General features: G+C 40.8%; 1 protein-coding gene across 1 annotated transcript; it reads right to left on the bottom strand.

The window, feature by feature from the left end:
* Nucleotides 1–698: 698 nt before the first annotated feature.
* Nucleotides 699–18,137, bottom strand: LOC141770690 (scaffold protein ILK). Its single transcript, XM_074640524.1, has 13 exons — nucleotides 17,992–18,137; nucleotides 15,657–15,921; nucleotides 7,723–7,888; nucleotides 6,331–6,426; nucleotides 6,150–6,246; nucleotides 5,978–6,061; nucleotides 5,730–5,815; nucleotides 5,534–5,643; nucleotides 5,167–5,294; nucleotides 4,851–4,972; nucleotides 4,601–4,700; nucleotides 2,428–2,558; nucleotides 699–2,289 (listed from the first exon to the last, which is right to left on the bottom strand). Exons 2-13 carry the CDS (start codon nucleotides 15,743–15,745, stop codon nucleotides 2,140–2,142), a joined length of 1,359 nt encoding a protein of 452 aa, XP_074496625.1. The 5' UTR covers nucleotides 15,746–15,921; nucleotides 17,992–18,137; the 3' UTR covers nucleotides 699–2,139.
* Nucleotides 18,138–19,072: the final 935 nt, after the last annotated feature.

Consider the following 19,072-nt stretch of genomic DNA (forward strand, 5'->3'; position numbering starts at 1 on the left):
ACTTATAAATTCATAGAAAATGTGAGATAAAAACACATATGTAGGAAATATTAAGTTAGTTAAACTAAACAAACTATGATTAAAATTTTGAAATTTGGCATGGGTATTCTGTCAAAAAAAAGATGTTCTAATGGTTTAAATTCAATCTCATTGATTACAGGGATGTATTTAGAAAAGTTTATTTCTTAATCAAATAATTGTTATTGTTATTGTTATTTAAGTTATTACACACTTCACTGAACATATTTAACTGGACTTTTTAATATGAACATAAGCTGCTGGAAAATAATAAATATTTTTTCATCAAATTACTGGCATACTTGATTTTTGTCCCCTTTAGGACATACAGTAAGGCCACAATTAGCTCCCTATGTAATAAAGTTATTCCATTATTATTGTTATTCCATATTGCCATTAGTGATTGCAGGAGCATCGATTTCAGCAATCAAATGTCATATTTATATATCCTAAAAATCATTTATGCCTTTTTACTCAACCCTACAAAAAGATCCCAAAAGCACTATTCCACACTCATTGAGCAAAGTATCCGTACTTAACTAACATTGGCCTGACATTACTGTTGCTTTTAAATGCTGATGTTTCACATCTCATAGAAGAATTCATTTGGAAAATTTACACTTTCTCCAAATTACCCAAAAGCATCAAATTCCCATTACAAATTCACACATTCAAGCTGCCCATATTTTTCCTTTTTAATATACTTATATATAAATACATACATTTGTATAAGTCATTCTTGATTTGGCTTCAACCTGTGATTCAGCACAAACAAGCAAGCTGGTGGAGGCACATGAGAGACGATGCAGGCAGAAGAAACAACCCATGAGATTGGTATAAAGTCAGAAGTCATCTAGGAGAACCAAAACATTCAAAACAAGTGAGGAAACAATATGAGAGTTTACAGGATGTTAACACCCCCCCCCCATTCCCCTTAATGTCCCCGTCACCTTCTGTTGGCAGCTGATTCTGATGTAGCCAGAAAAGTGGGAGGAAAGGCAGTCACCATGCTCGACAAGAGAACAACAAATTATAACTGTATCCATGATATCCACGAATAAATTACAGTCTGGGTTGCAGTATTCATTCCTGACACTACAATGGATACAAGGTATTACATGTTGGATTACATAGACAGCCAGTATTCAACATGAAAATAACACTTGAGTTAAGCGCAAACACTTTTAGACATCTTGAAAAGGAGACCAAACTCTTTGTTGAAACAGAATTAGATCATAATAAAACTGTTACATTATGATTTTGAAGGGAAAATAATGAAAATAAACTAGATTACAGTCATACATTTGAGTAATCTAGTTAATTACATTACATTACTGCAATTAACAAAAGAAAATCAGCAATCTTGAGATGCATTTTGAAAGTAATCTTCCCAAAATTGCAATGATCAACACTGACATGTTCGCTGCACCAAAGATAAAGTTTCTACGGCCAGTTTTATATCAGCGTCAGCAGGTCAAGCTGTACACATCACTACACAGCCAAACTGAAAGGTACAACATTGCTCACTCATTCAGAGACATTCTCTTAATCGTACATGTTGTTTAAATGCTTGGTTTCACACATTTGTCATGCTCGCCCAGTTGCATACAGTTTGTTGCAAACATTCACTTTTTCCCACGAGACAAGCTTTGAGTTAATATGTTATTTGTTTTAATAAGAGCCGCCGTTATAGAGGACCAGTTTCCTTTCAGGGTGACTTTAATAGTGAGCCCACTCCAGATAAGAAAGATAAGGCCTTAAATCCACTGAAGCAATGCAGCAGACTGTCATGCTGACCTCCACAGGTTATTCAGTCTAGAAGATTGTACTCAGTCCACATGATTACAGTATGGAAGATGAACAGTCAATATTAAGCTCCTGCGAAGACAGCATCAGCAGATCAATGACAACGATGAAGACACTAATAAAAACTTGATATCACATTGAAAAAAAGAACATAAAAGACGTGACTGCTGCTGAATTCATCTCAGAAGCTACAGTGGCGTTGAATGCAGCAGTAGAGTAAGAGTTTAAGGCAATACTGGTAAGCACCACACCACCATAACAGAGTGATATCCCCGAACTCAACGGTTCGGTACAGGAGGCCAGAGGAGGGTTCTTTCACTTGTCCTGCATTTTTTCCAGAATTGGCACGATCATGTCAAATTTGGGCCTCTTTGCTGGGTCCTCGTTCATGCATATCTTCATGAGCTTGCAAATGTGGGGCGAAATGCCGGGGGGGATAGTGGGCCTCAAACCCTCCAAGGCAACCTGAGAGCCAAAACAGACAGACGTTTGGTACTGCAGAAAAGATATTCTGGGATACATTAAAGCTATGGGTTAAAGTGTATTTTGCCTGCAGGCATTAACTACCTAGTAATTAAATGAGCGAAAGATAGCTCTGCTAACCTTCATGCCTATTTCCATGTTGGAGAGGTCGGCATACGGCACTTCTCTGGTCACCAACTCCCACAGCAGGATAGCAAAGCTCCACATGTCTGCTGACCGACGGTTGATCTCTTCTGGCTTCTTCTGCAGGGCTGGACATCACAAAGAGCAACAAGTGAAGGTTATGCAGAGCAAACACACCCAACAGGAAGTGCCTCCGTCAACCTTCTGCAAAAAGCACTTCTATTCAACCTCAACTGAGCGGCACACAGATTTTTGTACATTTAATTGCTAACATTATCTGAACACGGACTGCATTCAATGATGCAGTTATTTTATGTGTGTGGGTAAATATCCATCCATCGATAGACAACCAGGGAAGAGTACCTTAGGTAGGACACTATTAACAATAAGCCAGACACACGCACACGCACCTGTGCTGTATCTCTATCATTTACACCATGTACTTCAGTAATCATCTATCTCTATGGGTGGTCATCATAAAGCATTATTAGGAAATGCCTTTACATGTTGCATGTGCTGTGGTAAACTATGCAACACTTGGTTACTCAGAAGGTGATCTACTGGAAGAAGGGCTTGATTACCACATCTCCACATCATCACGGTGAAAGAGGAGAAATGATAATAAACTGGTCACATAAATCTTTTTCTATTTATTTCTTAAATGTTATGTCATCTTGAATATATTTATATATAATATATTCACTTTAATGGTGCTAAATTACAAATTCAGAGCATTAATAAAGCAGCAAACAACTATTTGCTCTGTAAACATATAGAGGAGTAATGTCTACCTGAGCAGAGAATGAAGTCTTTCTCCCTGTGTGTGTGTTGTAATCAGAGCTTCTCTGAGCTTTGTTTATGTATAAGCGGGCCAGCCGTGCGTGCATGTTAGTGCATGTGAGTCCCTGTCTGTGTGCCCCACTGGCCAGCTAATCGCCGCCGCTCTGCACTGTTCTCATACGGCGGTTACCGCTGATAACGCCGTCCCATCCGTTCGTGTTGTTAGCACCATTAGCTGCGAGTAGCTGGCTCAGCTGTCGCCATGTTGAGACTTGTGTGGAGGCAATTCCTCAGTCATAGATATGCTTTAATTTGGAATTCAGCACCTTTAATATAAATCAACATAATGATTGAATGAATGAAAAACACAATGATCAGAAAACCCTCTGATACTGACATACACTGCATCATGCTATCAGTTTAGGTCGAACGAATCCCACTATGATGCATGATAGAGTCAAGTGAAACTACAGCTGATGGTTTGAGCTGGCGTAGATACAAATTTTTGAAATCTTAAATCAGGATTTAAGATTTTTTTTTAATCCCATAATACACTCAAAACTATTGACTATAAAAGACAAATATCATTATATTGCCCCAGCAATAGAAGTGACTGACAGACCCACTGTCTTTGCATCCAAATTAAACCTCAAGCTCCGTTTCCTGCAAAACTAGTTTTTCCATCTCTTCTAGTTAGTGATGCACTAAACAAAAAGTTATTGCTTCTACATTAATTATGATGGGCATGCAGCTACTTTTGTTATAATATATATTATATTCAGTATGACTTAAACATGAGAAGCAAGAATTTATCCATGTAACTTGTAAAACACCCGTGTCTCTTTCTATCTGTTATGTTACAGGATTTATTGTTACAAAGATGTTCTTGCTGAAGAGAAGTCCTATTGAAACTCTTCACCTGATGCAAATCTATACAATTGTGCATCATCAATAGGAACGCTCTATGTGCTCTCAATTTCATGGTTCACTACCCACTATACGTAGACTGTATGGAGGTTGTTTCTATGGTAACAAGTCTCCTGTATCCCATGCAGTCACTGCCATCATGCTCCACACATACACTGTTCTGTCAACATAAAACCTTTTCTGTGGTTTTGCTGTTACTGTTGGCTGCAAATCTGTCTGTCCGTCTGTCTGTCTGTCCGTCCATCTATCTATCTATCTATATATACAGTATGTTCCCTGGTTATTTTCACATATTGTAATCAGTTTATGTTTCTAGCTTGCTTGGGTTTCACTGTATCTCTGGGGGAAATCAGATTACATTTACTTCTGAGACAGTCTGGAGTTCCCTGCATCCATCATTCACGCTCGAGCTTGTGTGGCTTCAGCTGTCACTTTGGATCTGTGCTGTATGAATGATGCCTACCCTCGGGGGCTACCCATGCAGGCGAGTACATCCTGCCAGGACACTGGAAGGAGAACTTGACATCTGCCATGCTGATCCTGGCTGTCATGTCTTCATCTATCTGTGGAAACAAGGAACACTGACTGAGATGTCCCTTTAAAGTGGAACGGACATCACTTCCTTCATCTGCAGTTTTCTGGTTCTTTTTTAGGCGACACGATTTCCTTTGATCTGTCAAAAAAGCTACGCTGAAACCACAACTTCTTCTTACCATAACACTCTTGCTGTTGAGATAGTGGCGAGGGATCATGGGTTCAAGTGTGTGTAAGAAGGCCATTCCACAAGCAATGTCCAGCGCAAACTTCACCGCCTGTGTCTGGTCCACCACAAAGTCTGACAGAGAGGAAGAGAACAGGTCTCAGCGAACCTTACCTTCACCACATAGCAGGATGGCTGTGAAATTACTATTGTACAAAAAGTGATGGTAACATAATGGCAAATGCGTAAGTGCAATAAATCACAAATCCCTTCAAACCACCAAAAATGGTGACACGTACGGACTTTGTGACTGGAGTAAAAGTACTCACTGGTGCCTTCATGCAGCACGTTGTAGAGGGAGCCATAAGGCATCCAGTGTGTGATGATGATGGGGTGAGGGGCGGGAGGAGACTGACATGCTCCCAACATGGGTAGGACATTCGGGTGGGAAAATATCCTGGGGTGGAGCCCAAGAGGGAGGGATAGGGGAGAGAGACAGACAGACAGACAGACAGACAAACAAAAAGAGGTAAACCAACAGAGGATTTGACATAAACAGACGGCTCGTGTGAGATGCAACACCCCCAAAAAGAAATAATACATCAAGTTTGGTTCAACACAATGCAAACAGACAAATGAGTGAGCACAACAGCACTGAACATCGAGGCTGTAGAGAAGTCAGGATGAAATAAGAACCTGAGTTTGGGATATTCCTCATTGAAGTCTCTGCTTTTCCTTGTGGTCCAGTCACGAACTTTTAGCACCTTAACAACAACCTCATTTCCTTGCCAGCGCCCTTGCCACAGCTACAGACATAAATGAAAAGGTGAAATGAATGACGTGTACATCTGCATGAGCCTTCAGTATGATAAAAGAAGAAGATGAGAAGTACCTCTCCAGACTGGTTCTCATTGATTTTAGCCAGGAGAGAGAGCTGTTTGTAGTCAATGCCTGCATGTTTGTTCAAAGTGCCATTACCTAAAAACAGAGTTCAGAGTTCATGGGAAATTTCAAACACCACATTAAAACTGGTTGGGAAGCCAGCAGGGAAAATTTTTCCCTTTCATGCAGCACTAAGACCAAACCGACTGATGTAAACCGGTCAGCTAATAAAGTGCTTTCTGTGTGTGTGGGACTCACGGGGCCGAGTTCTGGTGGTGCCTTTCCAGAACGTGTCCTTGAAGGGAATTTTAGTCAAACTCTGTCCCATTTTCTCAGCTTTCTCTGTGTGGTGGAGGAGAGTTTGCAATGAGAAAACAGCATTGTAACCTGTTGGAATGGGGAATGGAGTGGTAATGGGGAGTCAGGATACCTCGGAGGAGTTCACGCAGGTGAGGTTTGGCTTTGTCCAGGGGAGTTTCCCCATATTTGTTACAGATGCTCACCTGAGCCCCATTAGTCACGAGGTCCTGAGTTAAAGGACGGATTGGTATCAGCGACATTTTAATCATTTATCATGACCCATTAAAACAACCACCAGGTGGCGCACTAACCTCAGCCACTTGGTCTTGGCCCCAGAAGCAGGCGTAATGCAGTGGTGTGTTCCCGTGTTCATTGGATGCAATAGTGTCTGCTTTGCACTGGATCAGCTGGAAGAGAAGCAGAAACAAAGGATTAGATGCTAAACCAGGCTGGCCACATCTTGTTTGGGCTGTATACAGGGATGAGTGGTAATGCTTCCTACGGAGACCATGGAAGTTGGTCTTGCCTGTGGACACATACCAGAGGTATTGAGACATGCCTAACATTAAACTCAATAGCTGCCTGGCAGCAATTCTAAATCAGATACCCTGGAGCAGAGGCCTCACATCATGGCATACGATACATACAAGACATCCTCTGACTTTTTCTTCTTTAAAACAAATACAATAATGGGACAGGTCACTTTGTGTTTTTCTATTTTACCAACCAGATCTGCCGTTTTACAAAACCAACTTTAAAAACTTCACAGCCACATTGAGCTCAACACACCACACTGCATGTTGCATCTCCAAAAGTAAACCAGTTGATTGTAAAGCCTTTTAAAGGACATACAGTACACCCACGGGATGCATCTTAAAAGGAATCCTGCAGGTGATGTTTTTATGGTGCACAGGAGCTTGTGCAGACACAGACTATCGGTGAATGGCTCCCCGTAATGCTGGCTGAACTGCAGCTACTGATTGTGCACAAATTGTGCTTTTAAATGGTCAATTATTTGAACTAATTTGGGCCACTAAGTGTTAATCAGCCATAGATTCAGCCTGCAGCTGATGGATTTGTCCTATAGTCTAACCTCTAGAAGATCTCTTGGGAAAATGAGCAAGTGGGTAAAGTGTCACTGAAGAAATAAAGGATTAATAAACCTATTTGGAGTATGAGATAACTACTTCTTTCTCATCATAAATAGCTTGTTAACAAGTGTAGTAGTAGTAAGTAGGTTTTAGAATAATACTTGCAGCGATTGAAACATTAAATTTTCCCTCAACACCAACACATCGCTAAGCGTCCCTCAGCCCTCCCTTCAGTTTAAAATTGCTCATGGTGGAACTGCAAGAACAGACAAGACTGTTGTATCTATAATTGCAGTTCAGATGACATCACTTAGGTTTCATAATATCCTGCATTTATGAAGCAAACTTGAAGAGAGATATCATCATTTTGGCCAGTGAGGTTTTAACACCTGTGTGCAAAGAGATTAGTGTCGGATTCACAGCTCTGGCTTTATTCTGACAAATCTACCATAGAGAGAGTCAGTCATGTTATAATGACATAGGTAGCTCATATTTTGATAATCATCAGAAATAGTTTTGCAGTGGAGTTACAGGATGACTAAAGGAACCAGGAAGGAACCTTTTCCAGCATCACCGTGCGTGTGCACACCTCAGTGTTTACATGAAACCTACCTTTCCCACGATGTCGCGATGTCCATGGCTGGAGGCCAGGTGCAGAGGTGTGTCGTCCCCACGATTCATGACATTAATGCGAGCCCCTCTCATGATGAGCATGTCCACCACGCTGGAGCGGCCCTCCCTGCATGCCCAGTGTAGAGGGCTGAAGCCGTGGTCATCTCTACAGTGAGAAAGGAGAATTCATATTCAGCCGAGGTTTCCCAAAAAAACTTCAACGCAGCAAGCACATAGCAACATTTCCCGCCTGTTCTGCAGTTATTCTAAGTCTGACTTGAGGGAGAAAAAAGCATACCTGCAGTAACTTCAGGCCCGCGGATATCCACATCAAGTTTTCCCTGCAAACCACTCTGTGGTATAACTGGCACACGGCCCAGTGGAACAGACTGGGACTGGTTTTTGGAGCATATGTGTTTTGCTTTGACAATCAAAATATCACTTTTCAAAAAAGGACAACAAGTGTGCATTCCAGAGAAAAACTGGGTGGACAGCATTAGAAATGTATATCATTTCAACAAGCTGTTTTGCTATGGCATAATGCATTGTATACAGACTCCACTGAGTGCCTGTAAGAATGCCCCAGTTCATAAAAAATACACTCACACTGCATTAGGTGTACCTAATAAACTAATATAACAGCCCTGCAATAAACCCTACCTTCATTAGGTCTCCACTCCATTTATACCCATTAGAAACACCTCTCAGTAGAACCTAATACAATTCAACAGCACTGCAAAATACAGCCACCAAAATGATCCTTAAGATGCATCAACACCTTGAAAACAGAGTCAACACCAGCTGAATGTTACAACTCTCATGAACGTAGGATTTACTGCAGGACTGTGATATTGGACTGTATTCATTTTAGCCAATACCTTATAAACTGATAACTGAGTGTATTTATCTGAAACTACAGCATTACTTTGTTTTAGGCTATTCAGTACTACGTTCAGCTTTGAGAGCACATAATGAGGAATTTGTTTATTTGTACTTCTCTCATCTTCCTCAGAAAACAGGAAGTTGATGCAACTCAGACTGAGACAACAGCTAATAGACCTCTGGAGCTCATCATTCCTCTTTGTGTCAGTGACCCTGGGAGCAACACATGTAGGACAGTGGCCTCGATTACACGGCAGCGTGACTGATGGCGTAACTCCTCAGAGAAAAAGAGATAAAGACTGAGGGAATAAGACGCAGGAAGAGCTGAGTGACAGAGAGTCAATCAGGAAATGGCTGCAAAAAAACAAAACAGTAGGCCGAGCATTTGCTGCAGTCCTTATAAGGCCCAGTGAGACTTCCTTCAGCAGCGCTACACATGCACACACTCCAGCTGCTGTGTGTGATTGTGTCATTCTTCATTTCTCTGCCCTCTCCGCCCGGCTGTGGTCACCTCCTCCTCCTGCTCCTCCTCCTTTCATACTAAAGTTTCCTCCCTCATCTTCTCATTCAGATCCATCCTGTCCCTCTCAGTTTCACTGAAGCAGCTGGACTGCACTGATGACATATTACACTTTATTTTTTCCATACAGGCTTTATTGTTTGTGACAAGACACAGCACAATCCTCCAGATAATAAAGTTATGCACTTGCTCTGAAATTATGAGTAGGCAGACGGCATAATAATGTGATCTGAGAACTGGGGGAGTATTATGAATCTGCAGGAATCTGAACCCTCTGCCCCTCCCCCCCCCCCCCCCCCCCCCCCCCGCCATTAATTCACTGGCTTGTATTCACACATCCTGCAGAGCTCTGCTCAAAACAGCATCGAGAGCCCCACAGAGAGCCTCAGTCCCACAACACACATCTATCTGTGCATCTGGGTGACCTGCTGCAGTCTCACCACATCTGCTCTGTGAGCAATTTCCTCAGACCAAAAGGCCAAATGCTAAAAACTAATTAGCTGAACTTTATGAGAGAAACACTCCCCACAGACTCACTTCACTGATTTGATAGGTTTTCTGTGTTAAGCTGGAGTCTGCTTAGGGAAGGAGGTCGAGTTAGGAAGTTAATGGCTCTATTGTTTTGGAGCAAGAGAGCACACATAAGCAAAATGACCATCCTGCTTATCTGAATGATCATAAGACTTTGATTAAATAGATACAATCAATCTGCAACCATTTTGATAGTTAGTTGAAGTCTTTCATCAAACACTCCAGTAATTCTCTGGTTCCAGCTCCTCCACAGTGACGATTTGATGCCCTTCTCTGTATTATATCATTAACTGACTATCTTATATACTAGAACTAGTTTTGGTGTGTTGGTTGGACAAAATAACACATTTGAAGATGTCATGTCTTTTTTTAGACCAATCGATTAATATAGAAAACAATCGGAATATTAATCAACATCCATTAGTTGCATCTGCTATTTGATAGTAAAAAGTTAATATGGACCAAAAACACATCACTCTCTTTCTCTCATTGGTTCTTCCTGTGTATTCATATCTTGAAAAATGATGTAACCTTTTTAATATTACATGTGAGGCTCGGGCCTCCGGTTTCTGTCTGTGTATTTCTATTCAGGGGCCCTTTTTATAGGATCGATTTTCCCTTTAAGCTAGCTTCATCCCCACAACCCAGGGGCACTTGAGTGCCAGGGTTTTCTCCGGCTCAGCCCCTCCACATTGGCTGCGGTAATTTATTTCAGGCACTTCCACCTGCCAACAGTGCTCAGTTTGGCAGACTGGCAGACGGAAAAGCCAGAGGAAGAGCCCCTGTCTGCACCCTGTATGTCTCCGTCCCGACATCCCCACCAGGTCATGTAACCAGCCCCAGACTCAGAGGAGGGAAAAGTCAATTCACAGAAACATCTCACAAAGGAAAAGAACAATTGGACATTGGAGAAAATCACTTGTGAAGCATTTCTATTCTATATTCTGTCTCCTCATGAAAAGTCAATACAATATTTTATGCTTTATAAAATACTGCTGAACATAGAGTGCACGAGAAGAGCAGAATTGATGGCACTGCGGGCTAGAAATTGCCAACACTATCTACGGTAACAACTACTATTCTATAGCCCTTAGGGATGCACAATGTTAGAAATGTCCTGAGTCGATGCTAAACCAATCAAAATGTGATCCTCTCTTTCCTGTTTACCTCAGCCTGCTAGTGTCGCATCGCTGCTCTCCTTGACCTCAGCAAAAGATCCCTTGTGAAGGAAGACCCTCCATTCTGTAACACCGCTATACAATCACGAGTGGACTGACTGTTTTCCAACAGAGTGATACGTCTTCTCTCTAGCAGATCGCATCAGGTCAATTTCAGGAGTTGCACTCTCCAGTTAAACTTTCATTGATATTATATCCATCATTTTAGCTTATAAACTTCATATTTTTTTAACCAGGACCTTTGGTATTTGTATCAAGTAGCTTGTGAAAAATAAGTATAAGTAAGTATTTAATCATAATCAAATTTAAGTACCGGACCAGACTCGATATCGGCCGATACCCAATATGAAAAGGGCCGATCCGCACCCCAAAAATGTGATCAGGACATCCCTACACAATGTATTTGTGGTCAATACATTATCTTCAGAAAAATAAAACAATCATAATTGTTCTGATAATTTCAGCTGATAATTAAATCTGGTCATGTAGAGCCTTTCTCAATCAATCCGTAGTATTATGAACAGGGACTTATCCTAAAGTAGTTAAAGAGTGTTGTTAAATTCAACTATTCTATCAGGACTGTAAAAAGAAGTGAGTGACATTAGCAGAGCAGAAAGAAAACCTGAGAATCTATGTTGGCACATTTATAAAAACTGCTAACACTGATTCTTCTGAAATCATTCCTACCTGCTCCAACAAGCCTCCAGATGTCTGCTTGCAATAGTACCCACTGCAGAGCAACAGGCTCCTACTGCTGCTCCAACCAAAGAGCTTATATATCAAATCACTACTCACACTGTAAATCTACCTCCCTCTTAAACAAGGAGCCTCAACCTTAGCTACATGGGAAACTCCATCAAAAGAAGCGCTGTCCTACCATCCATAACAATCAGGAGTGAAAAGTAAAGTGTTCTGCTCAAACTGTTATTCACACATTTATAGGACTTCTTTGTGGATGTACATTCACACAGGAGGCTAAATACAGATAACCATCGAAGCCACGATTACACACTCGTAGGCCAAAGAAATGACAGAAGCACCGACCTCAGTCCTCTGAGTCCAAACACAACACAGATGGGCACCAAGAAATGGAGGTTGGGCACAGGGCCTCAGAACCCTTACATTAGTAATGAACACTGTTTTCATACAACTAGGGCTGCAACAAACTATTATTCTCAATAACCATTAACATGACAACTATTTTCTCAATGAATGATTTGTTCTATAAAAGGCTGAGAATAGCATCACAATATCATCGAGCCCAAGATGGCGTTGTTTGTTTGGCATTATTGTCTGAGCAACAATCTAAACCCAGAGATACTGTATTCAAGTTATCATAATGTAAGACAAGGAAAAACAGCAATTCTGCACATTTGAGACGCTGGAACATTGAACAACATAATATAGTTGCAGATTAATTTTCAGCCAATTGACTAATTTAGAGATGAAATGAATATCTGATAATTAGTCGATCTTTGATCGACTCTTTGGATAATCGGTAAGCGTTTTAGTCCATCAAAAATGTCAAACATTCTCTAAATCTAAACTTTAAAAGGTGAGGAATTGCAGCTTTTCTTTGTGATATGTGACAGTAAGTAGAATATCTTTGGGTTTTGGATTGATGTTTGGATAAAACAAGGAATCTGAAGACATCACCTTGGACTCTGGGAAAGTATAATGGACATTTTTCACTGGTATCTGACATATTATTGACAAAAGGATTATCGATTAATTGAGAGATAATAGTCAGTTGCAGCCCTAGACTAATCAATAAACCAACTAATTATTTCAGCTCTGTATTTAAAACCCACAGATTACCCTCCATGCTAACTTTAAACACAAAACTAGAACTTGTTCTAACATTATGCACCAACTAGCAAAGAGGCAGTGTAAAACCTATTGAGAGAAGACCACAGATGATGACTGTATGTAAACATTAGGAGAATTAGTTTCAAACTTTGCGATGACCTCTTGTAAACTTGGGAGAAATGTTGAGGGGAAATGAGTGGAGCTATCTAATACCACTGGGAGCGGAATACAGGAAACACTAAGTGGAGGAGGGGCAGGTGATGTGCTCTGCTGTGGCTTACTGTGCATTTCTCTTGAAAAATGCACTATTTGCCCCCCCCACACACATACACACAAAGATCCTCTGTCCCGTCACACATAACTCTTCCAGTCCTCCCCACTACAATAATCTCCTCCCCCTCTTTCTCCGTTTTGGTAGGTGGTAGACGGTTCCCTCGAGGCCTGGGTGTTATTCCTTGTAAGGAGATTCAGCATTCCACTATTACTCTCTGGGAGTTACATCAGTGTAAACACACGATCATCGAGGAGCACAGCAAATATTACAGTGAGGATCTGATTGGCTGAGATAGAGTGGCTTTACTGAAATATAGGCAGGGAAGAATTTGAAGTTCTGTAGGGGAATAAAAAGGAAAGAATAAATGTGTTTCACCCACTGGGGGAGATATATCAACCGGAAAAAGGAACTTGACATGCAATCAGCTAATGGACGCGTCTCATGTAGGGAGGGAATGCATCACGTATTCACACTGGCTCGATGCAATCATACCATCTTACAACAATGGGAAAATTAAACTAAAGTAAAGGGAACATAGAGCAAACACAAAGTCAGTGCTGAATCGTTTCATTTCTGCACAAATATTGAAGCTTAAAGAGGAAAAAAGGCCACAAAGTTGCAACAATAGAGACTATTGGCATCTTCCATGTGCTGACTAACTTGTATAATATATTGTATATTATTATACTTTAAAAATAATTGTTGAAAATGTATATTGTAATAAAAAGGTGTGAATCCTTCTTGTGTTTACAGCAAAAATATCTCAAACAATAAACAACAACACTGACAACAATTTCCTATTTCTAGCCAGAATACAAATGTACCTAAAGACATCTGTGGGCCTCAGAAGGCAACACAACAATCCCATCTTTTCACATTCGGTCTTATTATTAATCACATTATTACTAGGTTAGACAAACTAGTTCACTACTGGATGTTATCTGTCACGGTTTATGTTAAACCTTGCAACAGTAATCAAAGAAAATGAAACTACTGCTTTCTTTGAAACTTCTGATACTGAGACAAAAATGTCCTTTTCAAAGTGCTCAGTATGAAATTCAGTATAAAAACAATCCAACTAGTTGTTAATGTGCTCAACTTCCGCACAATAAATGTACGAAAACAGTAATAAAAAAAGGTAAAAAAGAAAGCAGCTCTAAGGTAAACAGTCATCATAATTAAATGAATTAATTCCTTCTCTCTTTGCTTGCTCTGAAAACAAACAGCGGTAGTCGAAATGTAGGACAGAGGAGTCCAAAAGGGAAGCTTCCCGGGTGGCCATTGCTACTTGACTGGCAAACTCTGCCAAGTTTTTCTTTCCAGAGTCAGCTGAGGATACAGAAGCTGCATAGGACTGACTAATGATCTGTGACTATCAGACAGATATCTGTATAATAAACATGTCCAATATTACAGAAGCCTCCAGTATCCTTATACTATGCAGTTATGTCCAGTCTAAATTTCTATAAGGCTTAAATTCAATTGCAGCAACTGAAAGCGTGACTAACTCTACCATCACAGAAGGTTTCCTGTCCAGCATTAGCTTTTGAATTACTCCGCTGGCATTCTGGACATAAACATGTGCCCACAAGGAAATGGGTTCAATCATAAGCCACGATCTCGCTACAGAGCGTAAAAGCGGGTTCTCAGCCTGCACCAGAAATTAGGTTTGAGAATGCAACATTTTAAAGTAAGTAATGACACTACAGTATACCTGATATTTAACTGAGATTCTGATTTACATTATCTAGCATCACAAATTCATGTTGTGGCAAGTCTCATGCAGATTAAACCTGCAGTAGGCAGTATATATTTTTGGCATCATTGGGCAAAAATTCCATAATAACCTTTCAGCATATTGTAATTCAAGTGTTCTGAGAGATAACTAGACTTCTGCTCCTCCTCATGGCTCTGTTTTCAGGCTTTAGAACATCCAGCCCGTGACGGGAGACTTTGACCAATCACAGGTCATTAGAGAGAGAGAGCGTTCCTATTGGCTGTGCTCCGGTCATGTGACCGGTACTTGGCATTCCTTCAAGCCATCTCAACCTGATCTCAACATGGCTGCCGCGTCACAAACTTTCTAATTTTACAGTTAAACAGTACACTACAAGATGATTCTGAGAACATCTGAGGAGAGAAATAAACATTACAGTAACAGAATATTGATTCATATTTGATCAGCGCTGCCTAGTTTCACCGTTTGGTCGGAGTTCTGAGTGATTGACAGCCGGCTCTCATAGACAGAAGATGGACAGCAGACCTCAGAACAGCTCTTACTGCTTGTTTTCCTCCGGTCTGTTTCATGTACTACTGTCACGAAATAACGACCATTTTATAGAAATAACTTTTTTTAATCAGATTTGCTCCATCTGGTCTACTGATGCTTTAAGCACAACTGTGTAAAAGTAATCAGTGGTTGGAAAATGAAGACACATAATGCCAATGAAGTAATATAGTGTCTGTTAGGCTGTGCATTACATGTTTGATGGTTCTTCAGCCTGTATAGATATTTGGTTTAAAAGGGAAACAAAATAAATGGTGATTATTTTGAGATCTTTATCCAGGCAAGTTAAAACACATCCTTAATGACAACAAGAGCAACCAGTCATGCTTAAGGGTGTCTACATTTTTGTTTTAGTTCATTAGCATTTGATTAGCTATGGATGGAAGTGATTTGTGAATTCAGATATACCATTAACATCCTACTGACAAGAAATACACATTAACTTTGGCTCACCCTTGATTGAGGTCATTCTCTGTATTGTCCAACCACAAGCGAACTGCCACTGCATTGCCTTCCCGGCACTGCGTGAAGATATCATCCATTTTGGCTGGTGTATTCTCCTTCTCTTAAGGTGCACCTGTGGGAGTCGATGCACAACTGAACTGGGAGAGATGAGAGAGGTGACCCGAGGGGTTCAGCAGGGTCCTGGCCAGCATCAGTCCCTCATCTGGGATAATGAGGGACACAACCAGAGGAGCTCAACAGCACTCCAGCAACCCTAAAAATGGGGGACATAAAAAGGGAATTTGTTCTGTTAACATATTTCTCAATCAGTTTGATCTCTATTCCAGACATTAAACCCTCATATGATCCTGTAGTACAAACCTAAAAAGAAGAAAGCCAAGCAACCTAGTGTTGAGTAATCATATCCGCCTCTAATACTGGGTGGGTGTGCAGTTCATGGAATTGTGACTCACAACACTTGGTTGTGACTAGCACCCTGTACACCAGGAAAGAGAAATATAACTTTATCCAGTTTCTAAATTCTTTTCTCTCTTAATATTTGAATTAGCGCTGACATGATTATTTTATTAATCAGTTAGTTGATTGACAGAAAATGTATCTGCAACTATTTTGATAACCGATCAGTTGTTTAAGACATTTAGCAAACAAAAATGTCAAACATGGTTTCAACTGGTTCCAGCTTCTCAAGTCTGGGGATGTACTGCTTTTCTCTGTCTTATGTCAAACTATACTGAAAATATTAGACCACTGGTCAGACCATACAAGCTTTCTTCAATTCTGATCTATTTAATAAACACAATGGATATAGGGAGAGGCTGTAGTGTCAATGGCCAGCATGACTCATATTTCACACAGCCTGAACTATGATGAACTATTATTTGTTGTATAAATAAAAAACATAATTGTAAGACATTACTGAAGACAGCACATTGTGACAGGGTTAACAAAGGTGGTATGACACTAGCAAAGGAAGTTTTAATTCTATTCACAATCACTATTTGAATGAAGAAAACATTTCAAACTTAATGTTTGAATAAGTCAAGCACTCAACTTAATACAACGTATGGTACATGATAACACAACTATACTGCAGCGCAATTTAACATGCCTTTAATCCTTTGAGGTTGACTTTGTGATTTAGAGTGATTTGTTCATTGTAACACAAACATAGCAGCAACCCGGTGTCACACCGATGAGCTCCCCGTTATCAGCCCACTGCCTGTACAACAGAGATCAGTCCACTGCTTGTACAACAGAGATCAGTCCACTGCCTGTACAACAGAGATCAGTCCACTGCCTGTACAACAGAGATCAGTCCACTGCTTGTACAACAGAGATCAGTCCACTGCCTGTACAACAGAGATCAGTCCACTGCTTGTACAACAGAGATCAGTCCACTGCTTGTACAACAGAGATCAGTCCACTGCTTGTACAACAGAGATCAGTCCACTGCCTGTACAACAGAGATCAGTCCACTGCTTGTACAACAGAGATCAGTCCACTGCTTGTACAACAGAGATCAGTCCACTGCCTGTACAACAGAGATCAGTCCACTGCCTGTACAACAGAGATCAGCCCAATGCCTGTACAACAGAGTTCAGTCCACTGCCTTTACAACAGAGATCAGCCCATTGTCTGTACAACAGAGATCAGCCCACTGTCTGTACAACAGAGATCAGCCCACTGTCTGTACAACAGAGATCAGCCCACTGCCTGTACAACAGAGATCAGCCCACTGCCTGTACAACAGAGATCAGCCCACTGTCTGTACAACAGAGATCAGCCCACTGTCTGTACAACAGAGATCAGCCCACTGTCTGTACAACAGAGATCAGCCCACTGCCTGTACAACAGAGATCAGCCCACTGCCTGTACAACAGAGATCAGCCCACTGCCTGTACAACAGAGATCAGTCCACTGCCTGTACAACAGAGATCAGCCCACTGCCTGTACAACAGAGATCAGTCTGATCTGCTAGCTACAGTAACACAGAGTTAGAGCTCATTGAAGTTAGCTGGTTCATTCTCCCTGCAGCTCGTGTCAGGACCACCGTGTGCTTTCATTTTTTCATTCTTTCATTCTTTCATCCCACTGGATCAAACTAAAGGGACTGCGGTTAGCTTAGCTCCTCACACTAGCTACTGTAGCATCCTCTGGTTGACACAATGAGATCCAGGCTAACAAGCTAACCAGCTCTCCTGTCTCCGCGGACTGTCTGTCTCCGTGTCTCTCATTAGAGGCTGACTGGACTGAGACTGAGATGAACACTAAACAACACCAGTCCAACCCGGTATGAGCTTTACCTCCAGGGAGATCAACTCACCAGCTGTATTGGCCTGTAGCGGTGTGATGCGGCTCGGTGGAGGTTGTTAGCAGCGTTCTGTTGCCTCTAGTACACTGAATGCTGTGTGTGTGTGTGTGTGTGTGTCTGTGTGGATGTCCACACCCTCACCATGACCCTCACGGCCGCCGTAGCGCCATACGGACGTGCTAACGTTCAGTGGAGGAGGAGAGCGCCCCGCCCCCTACAGGCGGTACAGAGAACTGCAGGAGGTCAACTATTCACTGCCTCAGGTCATAGGATTTAAAACGACTCGAAACAACTCCCAGCCAGGTTACAGTTATGTGAAGTGGTGAAAGAAGATATTTACTTAAGTAAAAGCACCAATACCACAGTGTAGAATCAATCTGTCATAAGTCAAATATCTCTATCCCAAATTGTACTTTACTCATTTCAAAATAATGTGTATATTCCATTATTGATGAATTAATATGTGCATTACTTTACTGCTGCAGCTGGTAAAGGTGCAGATTATTTTCTACTATATACTGCCGAGTAGTTTGTGAATCCCTCCTGGTGATCAATATTATTAATCTGAATCTACAAAGTAAACAATAACTAAAGGTAGCAAATAAATGTAGTGGAGTAAAAGGCACATGTTCTCCCTCTGAATTGTAGCGGAGTAGAAATACATGTAGCATAAAATGGTAATAGTAAAGTAAAGTAAAATACCTCAAAATTGTTCTTAAGTAGGCTACAATACTTGACTGGTTATGTGCATGTCCTAAAGGGAAAATACTCCCCAAAACAAAACATAATTATATTGTATTATGATATTATGTTCTATGATGTGATATGATCATTTTGAATTGTAAAGTGAATATGTAGGCTACAAACATAAAAAAAATGGCCTCCCTACAGGCTGGAAATCAGTTGGTTTCAAGTTTAGGTTTTATTTGTCATTCAAACTATAATAAAAAAAACACAGCTGAAATGAAATATTGCTTCTTCAATATCAAGGTTTGAAACTGGAAAAATGATAGAGAAACCATAAAAACATTACACATATTCCTCGTACTGTAAAACAGTTGCACAATTGCAATTGCTCTTAGTCAATGTTTTG

The sequence above is a fragment of the Sebastes fasciatus genome, chromosome 7 (assembly GCF_043250625.1).
Source record: "Sebastes fasciatus isolate fSebFas1 chromosome 7, fSebFas1.pri, whole genome shotgun sequence".
NCBI lineage: Eukaryota > Metazoa > Chordata > Actinopteri > Perciformes > Sebastidae > Sebastes > Sebastes fasciatus.

Coding starts and splice junctions, on each gene's coding strand:
- LOC141770690 (XM_074640524.1), bottom strand. CDS start 15,745: ATGGATGATATCTTCACGCAGTGCCGGGAAGGCAATGCAGTGGCAGTT. Junction 6,427..7,722: donor ATCGCGACATCGTGGGAAAG/GTAGGTTTCATG, acceptor CTTCTCTTCCAG/CTGATCCAGTGCAAAGCAGA. Junction 5,816..5,977: donor CACCACCAGAACTCGGCCCC/GTGAGTCCCACA, acceptor CTCTGTTTTTAG/GTAATGGCACTTTGAACAAA.